General features: G+C 40.9%; 3 protein-coding genes across 6 annotated transcripts in view; 2 read left to right on the top strand and 1 right to left on the bottom strand.

Moving 5' to 3' along the window:
• The first annotated feature begins 301 nt into the window (after positions 1 to 301).
• On the top strand, positions 302 to 3696 carry tbpl2 (TATA box binding protein like 2). The gene is made up of 7 exons (XM_053510081.1): positions 302 to 662; positions 758 to 1113; positions 2088 to 2175; positions 2359 to 2450; positions 2581 to 2748; positions 2848 to 2942; positions 3200 to 3696. The coding sequence occupies exons 1-7, from the start codon at positions 615 to 617 to the stop codon at positions 3274 to 3276; spliced, it is 924 nt and encodes a 307-aa protein (XP_053366056.1). The 5' UTR covers positions 302 to 614; the 3' UTR covers positions 3277 to 3696.
• Positions 3697 to 4888: 1192 nt separating this feature from the next.
• On the top strand, positions 4889 to 11248 carry atg14 (autophagy related 14). Its single transcript, XM_053509259.1, has 10 exons — positions 4889 to 5374; positions 5969 to 6031; positions 6133 to 6175; positions 6264 to 6345; positions 6445 to 6682; positions 6982 to 7214; positions 7496 to 7613; positions 7800 to 7890; positions 7985 to 8070; positions 10222 to 11248. The coding sequence occupies exons 1-10, from the start codon at positions 5100 to 5102 to the stop codon at positions 10520 to 10522; spliced, it is 1530 nt and encodes a 509-aa protein (XP_053365234.1). The 5' UTR covers positions 4889 to 5099; the 3' UTR covers positions 10523 to 11248.
• An 832-nt stretch (positions 11249 to 12080) lies between these two features.
• The window catches only part of fbxo34 (F-box protein 34), a 38206-nt gene continuing 23837 nt past the window's right edge, over positions 12081 to 26449 (bottom strand). For 3 of the 4 annotated variants that reach the window (XM_053509257.1, XM_053509256.1, XM_053509255.1), the window contains 2 exons: positions 16732 to 16883; positions 12081 to 15118 (listed from right to left, as the gene is read on the bottom strand). In XM_053509257.1, coding sequence (XP_053365232.1) covers positions 13021 to 15118; positions 16732 to 16823 — 2190 coding nt within the window. In that variant the 5' untranslated portion in view covers positions 16824 to 16883 and the 3' untranslated portion in view covers positions 12081 to 13020. Of the gene's footprint in view, positions 15119 to 16731; positions 16884 to 17141; positions 17194 to 26449 lie in introns of those variants that run through there. The other variant, XM_053509258.1, reaches the window with a different exon arrangement.

Here is a 26449-nt window from a genome sequence, read left to right as displayed (position 1 = left end):
GAGTTTTGGTGAATACCCAGTCTGGCATATTTTTGCAAAACGCTTTAATGCCCATACACAGGAAGCATATCCATACATGAATATTTTTATATTTATTCCACCCACATTGGAAAAAGAGTTGGCTTACTGCATAAGGATTGGCCAACCATTTGCACGTATTTGTTGATCTGCCAATCAGTGTGGCTTATTATTGGCCAGGGCATGGAATCTTAGCCAATCGTATACCGGAAGGTGGAACTTAACTGAAAACGAGAGAAATCAATGCGTTTAATAGCGGACGGTCACCTCTGCTGTGGCGAAAACATATCTCTCTCTTGTTATTAAATACAAGGTCTCCCCCTTGTGGATGGAGGCTGCAGTGCTACTCCTGACATTTAAAAGTGAGCGTTATGTAGTTAGGTGAAATTATTCGTTTTAATAAGGAAAAAATAAATCTGACATTGATGTTATTTCATATTTATTCACGCTTCTTAAAAGGAGTTTCATTTGATCCAAATTAGTGCGCCTGTAGTGAATTCAGAACGGGAAACAAGCCAGCTTTGGGTTAGATAGTTTAGAACTACTGGCTCCTCTTGTTTTGATTCTCTCTCAATCTTTAATGGATTTGGAGAAAGATGGATGAAGATGCGTCGCTTGAGAGTTACTTTGACCAGTCAATTGCTGTATGTTGTGCTCTTAACATAAAGTTCTGAAAATAAGGAGATGATTTTCATCTTCATGCCAAGCATGCTTCTAACTGTATGGCCACTTCCACCAGGGTTCCTCTAAGTACATGTTTGGAGGAGATTTGGGTTTGCAGGGCCCACCACAGCTTCAGGATCCCTCGTTCCTTTCATCCTCTATCTCCAACCAACAGAAAGATCTGTCTGATGATCTGGACCTGAGCTTTCTGCCTGATGAGCTCAGTGCTCAGGATGAAGGGGGAGAGGGCCGTACAGATGACAGCGGTGTTTACCTGGACTGTACGACTCCAGCGACAACTGAAGCAGACGCTGAGGTCAATACTGGGCCGCCGGCATCCTCCTCCTTCTGCAACCTCCCTATGACCCCCATGACACCCATGACCCCTGTCGCCCCTGTTTCAGAAAGTTCAGGAATCATCCCACAATTGCAGTAAGATATTCTACTTTTGTTAAACAACAAGGTCTCAATAATCTTTCGAACCTTTCTTTGACTAAGATATTGTGTTGTTCTAGTAGTGTTGTAATGCCTTTTGAACCTTTATGTATCTTAATCTGTTAAAGTAAAGATAGTGGCATTTAAAACTCTATATAGCTGCAGAGCAAAACCAAGGCTAAATGATAAATAAATGATAAAGTGCACTGGTACAATTCAGTACGTATGTTTAGTGATTTATGGTTTTAAATGCACAAACAATAACCAACATCCAAATGTAAATATTTTACAGTGAATTAGTAGTCATGTCATTGGACAGCAACTACAGTTATGTGAGTAAATTACATATGTTAGGAGAAGAAATAGTTAATAGTGTTTACAATTACTGTATAGTACAGAAAAAGTACAATCTTTAAGACAGGTATTAAAAGCAAAAGGACAGAATTTTGTGCACACATTATATGTCTAACTCACAGATCTTATATCCAATGTCATCATATGAATACTTTACAATATATTTTTAATAAAAGAAAAATAGTACAGGAAAAGTATAATAACATATCGATATATTGCATTCACCAGCTTTACACATGGAAGAATGTTCTATATTGGCATGTAAAGAAGCACAGGAGCTCAGAGGTTTACTCGGAGGTGGTCAGTCAGGGTAAACAGCAGAATACAGGGTGTGCTTAGTGCGGGTGCTGGAGAGAGAGTTGTATTTCTTGGCTTTTTTTTTTTAACTCTGAGTTTCTGAATTTGTGTTCCTGTATTTTTCCATTCCTGAGATGTTTTTGACATCCCCTTTCCAACTTTGTAGGACTTGAACGTATGATAAAAGGAGGCTGTTTTGTGCAATCTGATCTATTTTTACTGTTTTCTTATGGGGTTACTGTAAGTAGATGCGTTCTGAGTTTAAACCAACTGCATATTTATGCAAACATGTTAACCTGTATTTGGTTGTGTATGTGTAGGAATATAGTGTCTACAGTAAACCTGGCTTGTCCTCTAGACCTGAAAGCCATTGCACTTCAAGCTCGAAATGCTGAGTACAATCCAAAGGTAGGTCTAATCTGATGTCTGGTGTTGGATTTCTGTTACACTGCATTCAGCTTTTACTCTGAATGAATCTGAGATCAAGGAGGAGAAAATAAATGTATTTATATTAATAGCAAAATGTCATTACTGTGAACATTTTGGAAGAGCTTGAAATACTTAAGGCATTATGACTGTCATCTTCCCTAGCGTTTTGCTGCTGTAATTATGCGGATCCGTGAACCCAGGACCACAGCCCTCATTTTCAGCTCAGGAAAAATGGTCTGCACTGGTGCAAAGAGGTCCGAAACTTTCATCCTAAACATTGGTGGTGTTTGACATGACAGGGAATTGAACCTGTTTAGGGTAATTTGTTGTCATGGTAATATCACATCTCATATTCATAAGGATTTTCATCGTATTTTCCACCAGTGAGGAGCAGTCTCGTCTAGCTGCAAGGAAGTACGCCCGGGTGGTACAGAAGCTCGGCTTCCCAGCCAAATTTCTTGACTTCAAGATCCAGAACATGGTTGGCAGTTGTGATGTGTGTTTCCCTATACGCTTGGAGGGCCTGGTTCTGACACACCAACAGTTCAGCAGGTTTGCCCAAATAATGGGTCCTGTTTTAAAATACTGTAATATGAAACTGTAATATGAATCTCACTTCTTCATAATAACACTGATCTCTTTTTACTCAAGCTATGAACCAGAGTTGTTTCCTGGTTTGATTTATCGGATGGTAAAGCCACGGATTGTCCTTCTGATTTTTGTGTCTGGAAAGGTTGTTCTCACAGGTAGAGTGTGGTCATCTGTTGATGAGAATTTTGAGGTTTGATCATCATATTTATCCGTTTCAAGCTACATGGTTTAAATGCCAATATTATTTCAATATTTTTTATAAAATTATTATTATTATTTTTATTATTGTTCTTTTAAAATATCTTGTAAGACTGTATAATATTTTAAGAACTTACAAAAATGAACTATGATACATTATCTTTGGATTTTCGCATCAACATTCATTTTTTGTTTTTTCCATTTGTAAATCTAGGTGCTAAAGACCGTTCTGAAATCTATGAAGCTTTTGAGAATATCTACCCAATTCTGAAAGGATTCAGGAAACAGTAAAAAAAAAAGTGCACTTCTACTTTTTAGTGATTCTTTAAGTTTTCACTTGAATCAAAACTTTGTTAGAGGACATTTTGTATTTTGTTTGCAAGCTTTGTACGTTTTTTGTATGTGATTCTGTCGTTGTGATTACCGTTTGAGTGTTGAGAGGGAAATGTTTTGTTAACACTTTTTGCTAAATAGAACACTAAACTATAAAAGTCTAATTTTCTGATAACTGGTTCTGATTTTTATACTAGAAAAATGATGCAATACACCATGCTGTTTCAGACCCTCTGTGGATGTCATGCTTGAATTCTCAGGTGGCCTTGTTTTTCACAGCTTGTTGCCCCGGCCCACCTTTGCTCAAGTTCTCCTAAAAGAATGTTGCTCTATCAATTTTAGGATTTAAGGCGATTAAAACGTGCTGTTTATTAATTGTAAACTGCATAATCCAAGATTACATTACTTGTCCCATATTTACTAATCTTGGTCATGCCAAGTGGTCAAACTCTGTTTTTCAAATGCACTTGAGGAATTGACAGCCACTATGTGGCCAATGGTTTGTAGGACACCTGAACATCACACCCCAATGTGGGTCTTCCCCAAACTGTTGCCATAAGGCTGGAAATACATAGTTATGTAGATATGTGTGCTGTAGCATTGCAACGGAAAATTAATTCAGGAACTAAAAAGCCCTAACCTAAGCCCTAATCATGATTATGATTCTGTGCCAAAAGCAATGTCCAGAAAGACATGGTTTGCCAATATTGGAGTTCAGGAACTCGTGTGTCCTGTAAGGAGTCCTGCCTGAACCCCATAAAATCTTTTGGACTTTGGACCTTTCCAAATATCAGTGACCTTATTTCACTAATGCTCTTGTGGTTAAGTGGGCAAATGGAACAGCTCTTGATTTTAGCTTTTCTAATTAAGTTTTCTAATACTTAGGATATATTCAGGTGTGTAAACAAACATTGCACATTTGGAACCACTGTGCATAGTTCTAGAGCCTTATAATAGCTGCTTTTATTTTACTTGGCCAACCTGGTCAATGTGTGGTGGTTAACACACCAGTGGTTTATTTTTTTAGACATTCCAGTTTATTGCATTGGTTCTGTCCAATGCTTGTGCAATGGCCATTTCACAAGATGCAATAATCAGGAAATGAAGCAGAAATTCTTAATCTATTGTCTAATATTCATCATTGGGCCTTAACAAAAAAAAAGGCCTTGCTGTTCCACTGAGTTCAGTTTTGTTGTCTCGTGTGCAAAGTAAGAGTTTACAGTGCACTGGTTATGCAAAAAAACTACATGCATACATCCTTCAGGGGAAGACGAAAGGTATTTCTTATCCCATGTTGCTTCTACTGTAACTAATTTCACCCGTTTGCACCACATGATCGAGCCTTTTCTCTCTGAGACCACAAAAATCCTTTTTATACACCTCTCTAACAGCGTTATTTGTGTGCTTTAATGCGAATAGGATTATTTTTCAGTAACACATCCACGCTGAGGATCAAATACATAAAATGTTAAATTGTTGCCACTTCCATTACGGGTTGTTTGCTGTGAGCGGGGGGAGGGGCCGCGCTCCGGTAAGGTTTGGAGAGGCAGGCGACGCACGCACGCGCAGAATAGCTAAGGCACGGCCCGCGCACACGTGACTTATACATAAACAAAGTGAGTCACGTGGTAGGGCTACAGGACAAGCGCAGTACCTAGTTAGTGGACAGGATAATGTTTTGTTGTGGGGTTATCACAGGGGAAACGCACAGATTCAGCGTTTGTAGCTGAGAATGTTGTCCTGAGCTGCGCTGTCATATCCTGTCAGAGCGCGCTGGCGCTATGGCGTGTCCCCCGGAGAGCGAGGTGCGGGTGGTCGGGCCCTGTGAGTCGGTCGCTGAGGGGGCGAGAGCACAGGCCCAACAGGATCAGCCGTGTCCAGGGGCAGTGACGGTGTCCCCGGCGACTGTAATGGTGGAGTCGGTGGACGATGCGGAGGGACTGTATGTGGCTGTGGAGAGATGTCCCCTGTGTAACACGGCGAGGCGCAGGCTAACCTGTGCCCGGTGTATCAGAGCCGGAGACTTCGTGCACTTCAATGGCAAAAGCCCTGAAAGGTATATTCTGTTCATAACGTGATGTATTTGTTCTTTAAACACCAGAAAGCTGCACATCTCCGTGTTTCTATCCCATGAGCCCAGGCAGCCATGTAGCGTTAGCGTTCATGTAAACACTGTTATATGCTAGCTCATGCTAACCGCCGTGCTAAACAACAAAGACGTCCAGAGCTCCTCTCTTCGTCAGGTTATAATGCAGTTAATACGTGTCTGAAGAGTAAAACAAACTTGACACTGTTGTCAGTCATAATTGGCTAACTAAACATGAGCTTAGCCGAGGAGAAGCTAGCTAACCAAGCTAGCTGAGTCATAAATTTAGCTGCGCGTTTAATGTTGAACATCACGCTGTCCTAACGTTTAACCCCAACCGACGTCATAAAAGTACACGCAAATTGTAGCTCATTTCCCTTGTTTATTACTGTATTGTAATAACTTTAATGTTAAATCCAAGTCGTTTAATCGTGACTGAACCAAGATTAAATGTGTTCCTGCGACCAAACAGACAGGTGTTTTGTGTATTGGAAATCTAGAGTTACATTATATTAACAGAAAATAGTGTAACACCTGACTATATTTAAACGTGTTCGCCTGCAGATACACTGAGAGACTGGAAAGACTTGAGGAAATGAAGAAAGAAAAGGAGATCCTCCAGCAAAGGTCATTATGCGAGTTGTTGTCTATTGTAGATTATAACGTATAGTGGTTGTAGTATCTGATAAGTGCTTTATGGTTTGTATTTTTTCTTTTTATATATTCAGGGTAATCAAAACCATGGACAAGAAGGTTCAGACCGACCAGCTTGTAAGTTCCTTCAGACAATAATTTTAAACACAGGTAATATTTACTTTTTTCCCTTAACTCACAGCTTGTTCTTAATTTCTTATTTCAGAAGTGGAAGATAATGTCATGTAAGATGAAGATTGAGCAACTTAAAGAGGCAATCTGCAGTGGGAATCAGGAAGTGAAGAGTGGTGGGTGTTTTTACAAGTTCATCAGAACTATCAGAACTTTTTTTTTTTTTTTTTTAAAGTTCAGGCATGTCATGATTTCCCCCCCATGTCTTTCTTCAGGCAAAGATCTGTTACTTCGCACTCAGGAAGAAGGTCAGAGACTGCAGCGACGGGCGAGTCGCCACCAAGAGAAGCGGGATAAAATAGAGCGTCATAACCGTCGGCTAAGCGAGCTGTTGGAGAAGAGGAATAAAGAGCTGCAAAGCAGACTGGAGGCTCTGGCTGAGGTGCGACGGGGTCACATCCTGGAACTCACTACCTACATCTTCCCTACTCAGGAGGAAAAACAGGGTAGCAGGTTTGTGTAATTAACTTCTAATGTGTAATCTAATGTGTAGGGTTTACTCTGTTCTTAATCATTTTTGTAAATATGTTTTGTTTTAAATATTGTCTGATTTATAAAAGCTTAATCATTGGGATGAAGCAGATAAAGCACCACTGTAAACTGTTTGCCTAAGAGTAGAGGAATACGTTGCTTCTCACCCCAAAATAACAATGTCTAAAGTGGGTTGTTATATTTTTAGTGTCCTGGCATTCTGAAGTTTTTCATACCTTATTCACTTGAGAGACTTTGTAACTACAGTTTCTTCTCTACAGAGACCCAGCTGAAACTGCTGTAGCAGAGTACGAGTTTGCCCTCACATCCAGCACCGTGAGTGAATTAGCCGAGGCCCGAAGAACAACCTACATGTCTGGTCGTTGGATCTGGGATGATCAGAATGGCGAGACGAGCATCAGCATTACTGGGTCTCATGTCACGCTGCCCAGTAATGGAGACTGCTCGGCCTACTATAACTGGGTAGAAGAGAAAAGCACTAATCCTGGGCCAGGTACAGTATCGTATGGGGTATTATATGTCTTTTAAGTGCTGTGTGTTTTCAGACTGCGAAATATATTTTGATATCACAGACACAATGCAAGTGATTGAGGGATAAATTTTCTGCAGTGGTTCTCATTTGATCTTTAGCATTTTAACCTCTGAGGCATCTGTGCCTAAGATTATAAATTTAACTAGATAATAAAGACCAGAATTTATACACTGTTCAATATTTATTGATGTACGTTTGTGATGTTATTGGCTGAAACATATTTTTGTATTTTTTGTATTCAGAGTTGGATCACATCACTCCAGCACATACCATCAGTGCAGCCCTCTGCTATGCTACTCAACTTGTTAATATTCTTTCTCATATTTTGGATGTCAATCTGCCTAAAAAGCTGTGTAACAGGTAACACGTCATGTCCACAGTTCTGTTTCTTTACCACCTGATTATATTTCTGGTATATTACATTTTTGTTGTTGTTGCAACAAACATTGTTCTTCAAGATAATTTCCTTTTAGTAAGTAGCTGATGACTTTCCTAGAGGAAATGCACATCTCTTGTCTTAAACATTTGCCCCTGTGTTGTTTGCAGTGAGTTCTGTGGAGATAATTTGAGTCGGTACAGATTTACTCGTGCTGTTAACAAACTCAACACCAACATCCTACATCTCTGTTTCTCTCAGGTGACACACTCGCATGTATACAAGAAAAACACATACCTTTTTTTAAGACAAGTACATACAATATCTGTTTTTTTACACCAATTTGTTCTCACAGCATGTAGACAGCGAGCTACTTCATCCCCACCACACACTGAGAAATATCATGTTTCTGGTCTCCCCTGAGAACAAGAATCTTGGAAGGTAAATTATTTTTCTCTGTTTTACTAGGTAAACTGTTGAACTAAATTGCATACTGAGTTGCCAGTGTATAGGGTGCACTTAACTAATTACCTTTATTCAACCGTACAAACTCTGCGCATGCACACACAAACACACACACACACACACACATTTATTACCACATGTCACTGCTGTGCTGAGAATGTTCCACCACCTACATGATATCCAGTCAGCTGTGTTTCAGTGTTGATCCTCTTACATTGTTGGATGGTGTTCAACCAGTGGTGGTCCAGATCTGAGTTTACTGTGGGTCCTAATCCATCCACCAAGACATTTTACAGCTGCAGTACTGAATACTGTGTTACTGTGATATAATTAGAGAAAATAGGACATTTCATCAGCCAGAATTTTGCTGTGGTTACCTGTGGGGGGCGAATTTATTTATTTATTTGAATTTAGAATACAGAAATTTAGATGTGCATCTCAGTGCTTGAGTCTAAAATTAGAGGCATCTCAAGCGTCAAGTATAAGCTTCGTCAAGCCGTGGTGGCTTTAAAATAAAAAGTACTAATAATAAATGAGACTACAGTTTGTTTAAAGATTGGGATATTTTACTGTCTTTAAATAACTTAGTTCAAAATGATACATCATTGTTAATGTATTGTGTTCCCACTGAATATTACACGTAAGCAATATGTTGTCATTTCACCTATTGTAATAAGCATTGTAAGTGTGTGTGTGATGTAAAAAAGTAATTTGATGAGTGACCGGAACTGTGGAGAGGTTGGAATGAGTTTGTTTATGTGAAGGTGGGGAGTATAAAAAAATATCTATAGGTGAAACCTGAAAAATTAGGATATCATGCAAAAGTTCATTTATTTATATATATATATAGATAGATAGACTCATTACCTGCAAAGCAAGATAGTTTAAGCTGTGATTTGTCATAATTGAGATGATTATGGCTTACAGCTCATGAAAAATCCACCCAAATCCACAATATCAGAAAATTAGAATATTGTTCTAAGTTTTTTAATTTTTTAAAAGTTTTTTTATTTTTTTTTAAGTTTTTTAATTTTTTTTTAAATATTGTAAGTTTAATATTCTAGTCTCACAGTGTCTCACTCTAATCAACTAATTAAGCCATAACACCTGCAAAAGGTTCCTGAGCCTTTAAATGGTCTCTGTCTGGTCAGTAAACAATCATGGGATTGTTTCACCTGCTGACCTGACAGTTGTGCACAGACAACCATCAGACATCCTCTATAAGAAGGGAAAGCCTCAAAAGGTAATTGCAAAAGAAGTTGAATGTTCCCAAAGTGCTGTATTAAAGCACATTAATAGAAAAGTTATGTGAAAGGAAAAAGTGTGGAAGTGTGGATGACCGCAGCCTGGAGAGGATTGTCAGAAAAAGGCCATTCAAAAGTGTTGGGGAAAACAAGGAGTGGACCGAGGCTGGAGTCAGTGCATCAAGAGCCAACACACACAGGCGGATCCTGGACATGGGCTTCAAATGTCGTATCTATGGGGCATTGCCAAGAGAAAGATGAGAGATATGAGACCGAACAATGCAGAACAGCTTAAGGACGCTATTGAAGCATGTAATATTCAAATTTTCTGAGATTGTGGATTTGGGTTTTTCATGAGCTGTAAGCCATAATCATCTCAATCATGACAAATCACGGCTTAAACTATCTTGCTTTGCATGTAATGAGTCTATCTCATATTAGTTTCACCTTTTAAGTTGCATTACTGAAATAAATGAACTTTTGCACGATATTCAAATTTTTCGAGTTTTACCTGTATATGGTAATTTCAAGTGATAAAATGGCCACAAAGTTTAGTTATTAGGTAGCTGTTGCTAACAAGCCTTGAATCCAGCAAATTATTGCCAGATTGGGTGCTTTTATGGTAACTAACCATTTTTTTTAAAATCATATTTGGCTGGAAAAAACATGTTTTGAACTAATATTAAATATTGGGCAAATTTTATGCATTATACAGTTAAGCTATCATATGAGCTCGAGTGCTACTGTTATTTGGCTTTTTAAAAATGTATTTCTTTTTTAACTGAGTAGGTTTATACAGTAGCACTGCCTAGTCATTCTTTACATCATTTTTAATTGCTACAGTAAGTGGAATGCTACTAGTTTGTTTCCTTTCTTTGCACAGGACTGGACCATTTGAAGTAAGTGCAGATTTGGAGGACTCCATGGAATTTTTGGAGCCTGAGGCATCGGGTGCTGCAGAGGAGAGTGGAGATGAAGCCGTAACAGATGAAGAGACAGACTTGGGCACAGACTGGGAAACTGTCCCCAGCCCCAAATTCTGCGACATCCCCTCTCAGCCCATGGATTTGTCTCAGAGCACAACCATGCAGGTCTCTCAGCCAGCAGGAAATGCTGGAGGCATGATCTCCTCTGCTGCTGCTTCGGTCACCTCCTGGTTCCGAGCCTACACTGGCCAGCGCTGAGTCCAGGCTGGTGTGTTTGGACTGCTGTAGCTATGCAAACAAACTATTGTCCCTCTTTTGTCAAATCTTACTAGAAAAGTGGATTTTGTGACTCACTTGATTGCATGTATGAATGTGTGTGATTAAAAAGAGCAAGAGGGAAAGAATAGCATTTCTAACCTTTTAAAAGTAAAAATAGGATCTGGTGAAATTATTTGTTTAAAAGAAAACACCTTTTGTAGTTCATGCACCTTGTAGGATCTCCACTATTCTCTTGTTAATATCAGTTCCCTTTTCTTTCCTTAAAATTTGGAGTATACTGATAAAGGATTGTTTTATAAAGAATGTCATTGAGCATGATGCACTATATTTCACTTTAATGGGCTGGATTGCCTTGATAGAAACATTTTGTTTACTGGATATAGCAGCATAAACAACGTGGTAGGTGACAGTTATAGCCATCTAACATTTTCAAAATCCTGAATTATTTCCGCTGCATTGTTTAATATGGAATGCTTGTCAAACAACTGGCACAGCTCGTTTAACTATATTACAGTGCAAAACAGTATAATATGTAATACTCACCACTGGCATTTGAGATAGTGAGTTAATGCTTTGGGTTGCTTAAAAATGAAAGTGCACCTTTTCACCAGCTATTTAAAACCCCTGTTTGTATCTTGTAAATGAGTAACATGTTTTAGGTTATGAATAAACAAGTGCAGATTTTTGATATGGTAATCAAGTAAATTTTTAAGCTTTTTTTTCACTTTGTTCAGCTAAAACCCTGTCCTCTTTACCATGACCCTGAGTGTTTATAAATTAAACATTTTAGCCCCATCATTTAAGAGTGGCAACTAAAAGGTATTTAAAACCACCTAAAGTTAATCTCAATTTAAATTATGTTAATGTCATTGATATTATGGTATTAAAAAAAAGTGATTTTGTAATTTAGAATCAAACATAGGGAAACAATTATTTTCATGCATTTTATTGCCCAGTGAATTTAAGAATTAATTTTACTGTACAGGTCAAGGCCATCATTTGCGGGGGAAAAGAAATACCAAGTAAATACTTTGGGGAAGGGAAAGGCAATACATTTGGCAATATATTTCTCTGCCTAAACATTAACTATTTACATGTTCTTTGCATATAACTCAATGCAGGATTGTCAAATCCTAGCTCAAGATGACAGATCAGGAAGATGGGAGACTACAAACACTCAATCAGTTCTTACCTATAGAAAACAAACCACTCAAAAAATAGCTGTGACAAAAATTCACAAGTTCTCAAGTATTTCAGTCTTGAACACAAACTCTACCACTTTTTTTTTTGAAAAAACATAGAAACTATGTTTCTCCCAATTGTATTCCAAGCATACATAATTTACATTGCATGTTTGCAATTCATGTGTGCTTTAAGAGTAGGACAGCACAACAAATGCAGCTTATAAATCTTCCAGGAATACACTTTATTGAAGTAAAATGCCTTACAAGGCAGAAACAGCACAGATATAATAATGCTCTTTAAAACTTTGGAGACCATTCTCTTTACATTGCAATGAATTATGGTCTTTTATATATATATATATATATATCTGATGCCATCTAGGTGGCAGTGGGAAGTTAATGCAGTTGACCAGCCTCCCTACAATCAAAGGTTTCCCTGTGAGAAACACTGCATCATACCAGGGAGGTGCCAATAGTTTAGTTAAAAGCATGCACACTGCCAATTTACTGTTTGATGAAATGCTGTAAATCTAAAGAAAGCAATGTGGAATACAGACAGACATGAAAGGGTGTTCCACCCATTCCAAGTTAAAGAAACTCTTCACCCTATTATGATACAAGTCTCTGCTATGTACAGTGTAAACAACTGGGATCACCTTTCAGACCAGCCAGAAACTAGTACATGATCCCAGGAAACATATAGCTATTACAATTATAATCTGGGGATAGATGCAGATTTTGATCTGTTTTAAGCTCTTTAAGCAAATTTACCAGTTACAAATAGAACAATAGATTAGTTGCTGATCAATTACTGGATTAATTAATTGCAATGAAATGTATGCAAAAAGTTAGGTGTTATGCACCCAATATCTTAAAGGATAATGAATAGGAAATGTTTAAGTGTTCTCTGGGAAATAATTTAATGAGACTGAAATTAATGCCTGTTGAAAGTTAAAACAACTGAAAGTACCCTGGATAATTTGCACGAACTCAGCAATTACAGGTTAAAGTGCAGATCAAATTTAAGGACCTGAGAAGGTTCTATAGACGTGTTGGTGGTTTCGTGGGCAAGGGGAGAAACGAAGGCAAAAATAAAGCCAGCTGGTTAGTTTCAGCAGTGTGGATGCAAACTGATTAAAAAAAAAAAATATATATATATAATGCATGCTCATATGGCAGCAGAGGCACAAGACCCAGTATTTACCCACAACATTTACACCCACGTGGACACATCTTTTGCAAGAAAGAAGAAGGAAAAAAAAAAAAGCTCATACACCATCCCACTTCAGCACACTACACATCTTCACTCTCTCTGCTCTTTTTATAAATTGGCATATTGATACTATGAAAGGCAGGGACCCATCGATTGTCATGGAGTCCCACATTGCAACCAGGTGTGTCCTTATGGGCCCCCCTGCAGCACATCCAATAGCCAGGGCCATAGGGCAAGGCCTGGCAGTACGGCTTATGGTGCCAACGACAAAGTGATACATCACCACGGCCATAGCGTTTTTTACACTGCTTGCAGGGATCGTCTTTATAGCGTGGATCACTGACCCAGCGGGAGTCAGCTGGGCGCACACCGTAACTCTCAATGATAAACTTGAAATAATGACAGGTGCACTTGAGGGCAGCCAGGCTTTCAGTAGGCAGCATACTAAAGATCTTTACAATGATGTGGTGGGGAAGAAACGCCATATACTGCTGGGGCTCCAGGAGGAGCTGAATCTTATAGCGGGTCTCCAAGAATTCATGAGACACTAGGCGACGCAAAGGCACAGGACCACGATTATTTTCAACAAACTCTCCTTCCATTTCCTCCAGATCATGATTGTCCTCCAGTTTATCCAGGTTCTCCTCCCTGGAAGACACAACAACTGAAATAGGTTCCAGTGCCTGCCTGTGTGGCGGCTGTTCATTTTTATTGTCATTACAAGAGTCTTGTGTATTTTGTGATATGGAGTTATTCTTAGAGTGACATCTCTGCTCCTGACGAGCCTGTGGTGGAGACTGAGAAAAGAATAGCATGCCTGGAAGAGGCTCCTCGCTGCACATGTGGGTCTCTGAGCTGGCCTGATTGGCCAAAGTGTACAGGCTGTTTATTGTGTCTACTTTAACACATGTCTCCTGTTTAGCCACATTCCTACCTCTCAGTGCAAAATGCTCTAAGTGCACAGGCACACAGGCTTCTGGTGGGTCTCTAGGTTTATCAGCATGACTAGCAATTTGCTCTGACTGATGGTCAGGTCTCTTGTCCTGAGGAAGGGTGGGAAATTCTGCCTGGCTAGGCAAGACTGCAGAGTATGGTTCAGATCCTGCTAGCAAAACACGTCCCACCCTTCTCCGCAGACTGTTGTTGCGCGAGAGGTCTCCTCCCTCTCTCACATTTTGCCTGCTGAGGCACTGAGATTCCAACTTGGCAACCATGTCCAGCACTCGCACGGATTCCTCTTCCTCATGGACCTCTGGCAGCTGCAGACCTTTGGAGATCTGTTCAGCTGGAGGAGGCAGTGATGGACCTTTCGACAGGGTAATTGTGCTGGAGCTTCGCAGTGATGGACGTTTCGGATCTACTTGTTGATCATTAGCCCTCTGTTCCAAGTATGCCACCATTTCAACCACGGAAATTGTTTTTCCACCCTCTTCTGCATCCGTCTTCACAATCTCGCCAGCTACACCAGAGGAAGCATTGAAGTTTTTGTTGGAGTTTGAGAGCGCTGTACAGAATTCAGCCTTTTGTGCAGGCGTAGTAATGCATCTGGACTTGTCTAGATTTCCGGACCGCTTTCTTCGCTTTGCCATAGACCAGTCACCATCCCAGCAACCTTTGTTTTTCATCGACACTGTCCGCAAATCTGTTGTAATTCCTTCTTTCTCAGAAGCTTCGTCGTTGCTACCTGCTGCAGTATGACTATATTTCTGAGCAGTAAAAATTGCAATCTTTTCTTTGGTGTTTCCAGGCTTAATTACTGCCCATATGTCTAATGAGCCCTCTCCATCCCCTCCTTGGTATATTCCTAGCGAGCCTTCGTTCTCCATGCCAGTTGGAGAGGAGAGTAGCACTAATGAACTAGTGACTGTAGTGACAGAGGCGGATGTCTTGCTTTTGTGGCCCCAGGAGTGAGAAAACCCCCCGCTTGCTCTTGTAAGTGGGATACTGCTATTGTTATTGGTACAACGGAAAGTATTGGTGGAGAGGACACTGAGGGGGAACCGGTTGACTGTGCCGTTGCCAGGCAAGCCCATAAGACTACATGCTTGGCGAACACCCCACTCAGTTCTGAGTACTCCTCGTTGACCCACAAGATTTCCTGTGCAATCCTGGCCCCCATCCTGATGAAGTTCTTTATCTTGTGGCTTAGGATATGGCTTAAGGTGCATGGCTGAAAACCTAAAACCAGAAAGAAAAATAATTATGATCATGTTCAACAATTAATCTCTCAATTAATAAGAGGAGTAAGATTGGTGCAGAGCAATACAAAAGGTGAACATTTTAGGGATTCTGCAAATATGTAATTAATAAAATAGTGGTACCCACTATAAAACCCTGGCTTAAAGCCTAAATATCTACAACTCCACTAGATATTTAAGTTAACTGGATACTACCTAAATGTGTAATGTCCTATTTTTTTCTTTTATCAAAAACTGCTATAGAAAACTCAAACAGAAATGGTTAACTCGAACTATTTTAATCTGGGGATCCTAGTATGCTACTGGTGGTTCTGGTAGGGTCCCGGTCAACGCAACAAACATTAGCTGTTCTCCATCACTTAAACACATACCAGGACCAGAACCACTTGGAGCCAGACACAGCTGGGGCATTACACAAGCAGTCAGCTGACCAACACCCAGCTGCTTCAAAAAGCCTGTGAGAGAACAACCATGAGCAGCTGAGTGGAAGGCCTCTCAGACAAGTGCTTATAAGGCATTCCACCTCAGTGTGAACACAGTTATGGGCATGATAAGTATGGAGCAGGTTCTTATTCTAATCTGGGATGACATTTGCAGCGTGTAGACAGTTGTCTACACAGCGGTGTCACAACGGGTTGGTTAAAATATGAGGCAAATGAAGTGTTTTTTTTTTTTTTATTGAGTTTTACATTGGACACACAAGAAATCTTGAAGAATTTGTATTACAAGCACTATTACAGGAATAAGCCACAGGAGCTATTGTTTAAAGTAATCTTGAGTCATTTAGTCATCAGGTATAGACACTGTATAAGAGCTCAGAATGGCTTGCAATATACTTCATGACATTGGTCTATCTCCCCCCCCCCGCCATGTCTCAATCTGCACATGAGCACTTGCAGAGTTAAAGCTGAATAACACTGCAGAGTAGTCTCCTCATATCTATCCCTCCAAGACTGATTTTTATCCATTACACAATCTGGCGAAAACACAGCCCTAGCCCAATGCTTTGCCTGCCCACAGTACTCAGACTTTCCCCCCAACACCCTGTGCCAAAACACATGTGAGCTAATGATAATTTTCAAATGGAAAAAAATTGAAGTGCATTATAGTATAAGAAAACAGACTTCAGTTAAAAAAAATGCAAAACCAAGGAATGAATCATGTTAAATGCTTGGGTGAGCTCATGTTAAATTCTGTAATGTGTCTTGTAAAGGTCCACGACTTCCCCTTCAGGGGGCCTGCTACGGATCCTATCCAACTCAGGAAAAAACAAGGATGAAGTCACAATTGTGAAGCCTGTTTTATGCCAATTAATATGTAACAGCATTTCACTCAGGCAAATGCAGAGCATCTGGGTTTTCAAGAATCAGAATGCATGTTATTTGGACTTACGCTAAACCAATGCAGTCTGTAACACTAAAAATTAATGTTTAATGTGTTTGAAACAGCATTTCTGACTGTTGAGTTACTGTATGACCGCTAATTATTTGCGTTGCTCTTCTGTAAGTGTAATAACTTTATTTAGGTAAAGTTTTAGGTGACTCTGATTTAACTTCTGATAAACTACACCACAAAAGGAAATATACATCTTACCTCCACACTTTCTGTGGATGGAAGGTTTGTTTTCTTGGTTCCCTGTAAGGGGTGGGACTACGGTAACTGATCGTTTCACATTTCTGAGGCATTAGGCTCCTCCCTCCAGTGCAGAGTAGCGTTTTTCTCCCAGTCTCAGCCCTTCAGCCACACTGTAACATTCCAACACACAAAAGCATGGGTATGATTAAAGGTCTGGACAAGAGTGAACAGGAAAAAAAAGCCCTAAAAAGGGAAAAAAAAAAGGAAGACCAAAAAGTCTTTCTGCACAAATGAATGTCACCACTGTCCAAGAGTTTAAATTCTGTACATCCCATCGGGGTCTATAATCTGCAAAGAAGGCCAATAGGCCTGTGAGCCCTTGCAAGTCCTTACATGGCACTCGGTAGGTCTACTAGATCACTACTCACTGATGTTAGAGTTCTTTGTTCGACTCCGAATTGACCAGTTCAGCAATTTAATCTAGCAAAAAAAAAAAAAAAAAAACACAACAAATGCTTAGATCAATCTTAAGTGCAATATTTAAGGTCGAAGGAGTGAATGAAAGGCTAAACAAGTCATATAGTGGTAACCTGATTTGGTAGGGATTCTGTTCCTTTCTATTTGTTCTTCTGCCCATTCTGTGCTTTTTGTGGAAAACCCACATTCATGATGTCAACACTAGTGTTTTTAAGTCAGTTTCTCAGTTTAAGTTTCATGTCCACAGTGGAAAGTGAAATTAAACAAAATCTAGCATTCTGGTTGTTTGAGTGTCCCAATACATGACTATTTACAGCATTTTCATTTTTGATGTGTTTTGAAAAAACAAACAAAATTAAAACACATTTCTACAAACTCCAGTATCTTTTGTAACCCACATTTTTTCCACATTTAAAGGGGGGGAAAAAAGCAATTTTTGTGGAATTGTAGACATCTTGTGAATCCACCATCAGGTGTGGCAGTCATTTACTGTGGAAAATAGATTTAAAAAGATTGTTTTTGGTAGTTGCCAAACATGGACAACACCCAAATTATTCTCCCCTTTTGAAAAGCACTTCTGGCTAGGTCCTTACTATAGTTCGTTGCATTGTACCTACATGTGCAGTGACAAAGTTTAATCTAATCTAATAAGCAAAACTGATAACTCATGTTAGTATAAACTGGGTTCACAGGGTATTTAAAAATGTTACCTCTTCATCCCTCTAACTTTTTAAAAGAACTTTAAGGATACCGAGCATAAAACAGCACTCTTGTACTTGTTATAATCGAATATAATAAAAATAAATAAATACATTTTTAATAAGGACACCATTCCCCTGCAAGTACTTGAAACACTGCCTGGTCATATGGAGTTAATCTAATTCCTTAAATTTATATTATGAACACGCACACAGGCAAATACACCCCCCAAGTACAGTAGCTTGTTCCAATCACAGCATTGACATGATTTCTGCTTGAAAAGTGCTGTGTGTTGTTTTTCAGATAACAGCACAGACTTTGTAAGAACAATCAAATCAATACAGCCAAAGTGCAATGATGCTTTAAAAATAATTGAAAATTAAAAATGTTGGAGTACAAACAATACTAATTGCAGTAAAATTAGAATTCAGGTATAAACAATATTAATCACCTTCTGTACTTGCACAGATAAGTCAGCCATGACGACTAGTTATGCCTGAACAGAAGCATCCTTTACAATAGAAGGTAACAGATGTTAACCATGCACAAGCCTCCACAATGACCCAGAACACTTACAAAATGTGCACTCACTTTACTGCACAGGAGAGGTGCACAAGGTATGGAAGGTTTGATGCCTTTTTCAGGACCAGAATATCAATATATATTCAGTGCAACATTTAGTTTTGCATTTAAAATAAGCCAGCACTGATGTTCCTATGTTATTATATAATCATTGTGACACATTTTACTTACAGTCAAAAACAAAATCTTGGGCTAATTTGACTCACAGCAGCTCCAGAAGCAAGACTAAGCAAGCTTGCTGCAATTAAAAAAAACAAGTTTCTCCTGCTTAATATTTAGGAAAGGTGGCTCAAAGAAGAGGAATTTTTCCCACCATTTCTTGCCCTATGAAAAAGTGTGAACATGCAACAAAACCAACTAGTAATAAAAAAGTCAATATCACATACAAATATCAACGTACAAATCCTTTCATTTCAAAACAGCCAACACAAGATGTGAAATATAGCCAACAAGCATTAGGACCTTGAATTAGGTTTAGCGTGTCATTTTTATTACAATTTGTCTCGCACACATTTAATTTTGCTTGCAGTGTATGGGGACTCGTAATGCCCGACACTAAATGTTTCCTCTATTAAAAGGTTACAGTTTATTTTTATGTAGTCTAATTTTGAATAAGCTTGACGAATAATTTAAATTAGATGCTTTTTGCACGTCTGCTTGGCTTAATGGGGTTTACAACTTCCCCATTCATGTGATGTCACTGGCTTGGTGTACAGCCTTTGTCTGCAACGATATAAATACAGAGACACTCTTCTTTAAATCATTAATAGATCTTTAAAAATGTACAACTTAAGAATGAGTACTAATAATTTTTTAATACATTTAATTACAAACAAAATAAAATGCTCTTTGGCATCTATTTTTTCAGTAATCAAATAAGGCATGCTTTTATGAATTCATGTGTGTAGTGTGTAGAGGCATCTTCGTACATGTACGAGCTGAAAATTAACCTAGTGAAAAAAATAATTGTCCTGCAGAATGAATGCAGCTAATAAATGCTACACAAGAGCTCTAAATGTATAATATACAACCAAGTAGAATACCACAGTAGGGATTTCACAGAGTTTCTTCAGGTACTCTGTGGTATCAAATAGTTATGTAAACATTGCATTTTAGGGACGAATTATGCAGGCCACATTTGAGTCTTTTTGGGTGGTCACATAGGTCATTATTGGTGGTAATTTGTTAAGGACCCGCCCCCAGCATTTTGTATTTGGTTATAGAAAACTTCAGATGTGTACAGCATGACAAAAAGCAAGACACACACAGAGCCACTCTTGTGAGCCGTTAAAAACACAAAAACTCTCTTTTTTTTTTTTTTTAATACTAAGTGAAGAACCTATTTATAGTGAAAATGTTACTACACATCTTCAAAGTTGTATGTGATTTTTCACATCAGACAAACATAAATATGATGACTTTCCATTTTTACATTTCACAGAGAAACCAGACAAGGGTGGCCACTCTCACCCTCATTGTTTTTATTGAACCACTTACAGCAGCAATACAAAAAAAGTATGAAGGAATACAGGATATTAATTCAGATACTAAAGTCAGTTTACGCAGATGAACCGTTATTGTACCTACAGGTACAGATCCAACAATAACAGTCCTTATGCCTAAATGGGAAAATGATGTGGCCATCTCCCCCAGCCCTGACTTTTGGACAAAAATTTTATTTTTATTTTACCAACAAGAGTATTTTTTGCAGTACAAGATCATTCTCAAGTCTGCTATCACAGATCAAAGGTAATGTGGGGTTTAAAATCTAATTCAGACTATACAAGTACAAAATAGATAAGCTAAATATTTATATAAACAACAATTGATACCCTTATTGTATACTTGCATACCTATCTATAAAACTGCTAATTAGGCCCGAATTAAATTCGGATTCACTGATCGACACCTGTTCACAATGCGCATTAGGTAGCTCAGATAATTACTTCCACGTCATTTGGGTTTGCCAACCAGTTCATTCATTTTGGATAGCGGTAACGGAGAAACTCGCCACTTTTTTGAGCTTCTAATAAAAGAACTGAATGAGTGTGTCACGCCGCCCCTAATGGTGCGTGAGCGAGCAGTTCGAAAAGATGAGGTCGGCTGACATCATGTGGTGGAAACACGTGATGAGTCTTTGCCCATTTCCGACTGAGTGGTAGTAGTAGACCTAATGTGGGGGGGCCCCCCTCCTTGAGGAATTGGACACGACTAAATTAGGAAGAAAATTGGGAACCCCACCAAAAATAAAATAAAATAACATTACCCATAAAAGCAACATGACTACTTTTAACAAATAAATAAAATTTAGTTCTGTCCAATTCTTTTTTCCCCCGATTTTCTCCCCAATCTAGTCGTGTCCATTTCCCTTCCCGTCACTAGGGGCGGCTCCCACATTAAGGCTACTTACCTCCATCCAGCCAGGAGGGTAGGGGGCTGTCACGCGTTTCCTCCGACCCACGTGACCCCACTCAACCTCTTTTTTCACGGCCGTTGGGGGCGGTGCCACACACTCGGAGACCAGCGCTATTTGCTCCCTCTGCGTTCCGTATACACACACACACACACACACACACACACTTCCGTATACACACACACACACACACACACACTTCCGTATACACACACACACACACACACACACTTCCGTATACACACACACACACACACACACACTTCCGTATACACACACACACACACACACACACTTCCGTATACACACACACACACACACACACACTTCCGTATACACACACACACACACACACACACTTCCGTATACACACACACACACACACACACACTTCCTTATACACACACACACACACTTCCGTATACACACACACACACACTTCCGTATACACACACACACACACTTCCGTATACACACACACACACACTTCCGTATACACACACACACACACACTTCCGTATACACACACACACACACACACACACACTTCCGTATACACACACACACACACACACACACACACTTCCGTATACACACACACACACACACACACACACTCCCGTATACACACACACACACACACACACACACTTACGTATACACACACACACACACACACACACACTTCCGTATATACACACACACACACACTTCCGTATATACACACACACACACACTTCCGTATATACACACACACACACACACACACACTTCCGTATATACACACACACACACACACACACACTTCCGTATATACACACACACACACACACACACACTTCCGTATATACACACACACACACACACACACACACTTCCGTATACACACACACACACACTTCCGTATACACACACACACACACACTTCCGTATACACACACACACACACACACACTTCCGTATACACACACACACACACACACACTTCCGTATACACACACACACACACACACACTTCCGTATACACACACACACACACACACACTTCCGTATACACACACACACACACACACACTTCCGTATACACACACACACACACACACACTTCCGTATACACACACACACACACACACACTTCCGTATACACACACACACACACACACACACTTCCGTATACACACACACACACACACACACACTTCCGTATACACACACACACACACACACACACTTCCGTATACACACACACACACACACACACTTCCGTATACACACACACACACACACACTTCCGTATACACACACACACACACACACACTTCCGTATACACACACACACACACACACACTTCCGTATACACACACACACACACACACACTTCCGTATACACACACACACACACATACACACACACACACACACACACACACTTCCGTACACACACACACACACACACTTCCGTACACACACACACACACACACTTCCGTACACACACACACACACACACTTCCGTACACACACACACACACACACTTCCGTACACACACACACACACACACACTTCCGTACACACACACACACACACACTTCCGTACACACACACACACACACACTTCCGTACACACACACACACACACACTTCCGTACACACACACACACACACACTTCCGTACACACACACACACACACACTTCCGTACACACACACACACACACACTTCCGTACACACACACACTTCCGTACACACACACACACACACACTTCCGTACACACACACACACACACACTTCCGTATACACACACACACACACACACTTCCGTATACACACACACACACACACACTTCCGTATACACACACACACACACACACTTCCGTATACACACACACACACACACACTTCCGTATACACACACACACACACACACTTCCGTATACACACACACACACACACACTTCCGTACACACACACACACACACACACTTCCGTACACACACACACACACACACACTTCCGTATACACACACACACACACACACTTCCGTATACACACACACACACACACACTTCCGTATACACACACACACACACACACTTCCGTATACACACACACACACACTTCCGTATACACACACACACACACTTCCGTATACACACACACACACTTCCGTATACACACACACACACTTCCGTATACACACACACACACACACACTTCCGTATACACACACACACACACACACTTCCGTATACACACACACACACACACACTTCCGTATACACACACACACACACACACTTCCGTATACACACACACACACACTTCCGTATACACACACACACACACTTCCGTACACACACACACACACACACACTTCCGTACACACACACACACACACACACTTCCGTACACACACACACACACACACACTTCCGTACACACACACACACACACACACTTCCGTATACACACACACACACACACACTTCCGTATACACACACACACACACACACTTCCGTATACACACACACACACTTCCGTATACACACACACACACACACACTTCCGTATACACACACACACACTACCGTATACACACACACACACACACACACACACACACATCCGTATACACACACACACACACACACACACACACACTTCCGTATACACACACACACACACACTTACGTATACACACACACACACACACTTCCGTATACACACACACACACACACACACACTTACGTATACACACACACACACACACACACACACTTCCGTATACACACACACACACACACACACACACACTTCCGTATACACACACACACACACACACACTTCCGTATACACACACACACACACTTCCGTATACACACACACACACACTTCCGTATACACACACACACACACTTCCGTATACACACACACACACACTTCCGTATACACACACACACACACTTCCGTATACACACACACACACACACTTCCGTCTACACACACACACACACACTTCCGTATACACACACACACACACACTTCCGTATACACACACACACACACACTTCCGTATACACACACACACACACACACACACACACACACACACACACACACACACACTTCCGTACACACACACACACACACACACACTTCCGTACACACACACACACACACACACACTTCCGTACACACACACACACACACACACACTTCCGTACACACACACACACACACACACTTCCGTACACACACACACACACACACACTTCCGTACACACACACACACACACACACTTCAGTACACACACACACACACTTCCGTACACACACACACACACACACACTTCCGTACACACACACACACACACACACATTCCGTACACACACACACACACACACACTTCCGTACACACACACACACACACACACACTTCCGTACACACACACACACACACACACACTTCCGTATACACACACACACACACACACTTCCGTATACACACACACACACTTCCGTATACACACACACACACTTCCGTATACACACACACACACTTCCGTATACACACACACACACACACACTTCCGTATACACACACACACACACACACACACACACTTCCGTATACACACACACACACTTCCGTATACACACACACACACACACTTCCGTATACACACACACACACACACTTCCGTATACACACACACACACACACACACTTCCGTATACACACACACACACACACACACACACTTCCGTATACACACACACACACACACACACACACACTTCCGTATACACACACACACACACACACACACACACTTCCGTATACACACACACACACACTTCCGTATACACACACACACACACTTCCGTATACACACACACACACACTTCCGTATACACACACACACACACTTCCGTATACACACACACACACACTTCCGTATACACACACACACACACTTCCGTATACACACACACACACACTTCCGTATACACACACACACACACACTTCCGTATACACACACACACACACACTTCCGTATACACACACACACACACACTTCCGTATACACACACACACACACACTTCCGTATACACACACACACACACACTTCCGTATACACACACACACACACACACACACACACACACACACACACACACACACACACACACACACTTCCGTATACACACACACACACACACACACTTCCGTACACACACACACACACACACACACTCCCGTACACACACACACACACACACACACTTCCGTACACACACACACACACTTCCGTACACACACACACACACTTCCGTACACACACACACACACTTACGTACACACAAACACACACTTCCGTACACACACACACACACTTCCGTACACACACACACACACTTCCGTACACACACACACACACTTCCGTACACACACACACACACTTCCGTACACACACACACACACTTCCGTACACACACACACACACTTCCGTACACACACACACACACTTCCGTACACACACACACACACTTCCGTACACACACACACACACTTCCGTACACACACACACACACACACACACTTCCGTACACACACACACACACACACACACTTCCGTACACACACACACACACACACACACTTCCGTTCACACACACACACACTTCCGTACACACACACACACACACACACTTCCGTACACACACACACACACACACACTTCCGTACACACACACACACACACACACACTTCCGTACACACACACACACACACACACTTCCGTACACACACACACACACACACACTTCCGTACACACACACACACACACACACTTCCGTACACACACACACACACACACACTTCCGTACACACACACACACACACACACACTTCCGTACACACACACACACACACACACTTCCGTACACACACACACACACACACACTTCCGTACACACACACACACACACACACTTCCGTACACACACACACACACACACACTTCCGTACACACACACACACACACACACTTCCGTACACACACACACACACACACACTTCCGTACACACACACACACACACACACTTCCGTACACACACACACACACACACACTTCCGTACACACACACACACACACACACTTCCGTACACACACACACACACACACACTTCCGTACACACACACACACACACACACTTCCGTACACACACACACACACACACACTTCCGTACACACACACACACACACACACTTCCGTACACACACACACACACACACACTTCCGTACACACACACACACACACACTTCCGTACACACACACACACACACACTTCCGTACACACACACACACACACACTTCCGTACACACACACACACACACACTTCCGTACACACACACACACTTCCGTACACACACACACACTTCCGTACACACACACACACACACACACACTTCCGTACACACACACACACACACACACTTCCGTACACACACACACACACACACACTTCCGTACACACACACACACA

This window comes from Clarias gariepinus, chromosome 13 (genome assembly GCF_024256425.1).
Source record: "Clarias gariepinus isolate MV-2021 ecotype Netherlands chromosome 13, CGAR_prim_01v2, whole genome shotgun sequence".
Taxonomy (NCBI): domain Eukaryota; kingdom Metazoa; phylum Chordata; class Actinopteri; order Siluriformes; family Clariidae; genus Clarias; species Clarias gariepinus.
Note: the sequence above shows the minus strand (reverse complement) of the source record. Positions and strands in the feature narration are given on the sequence as shown.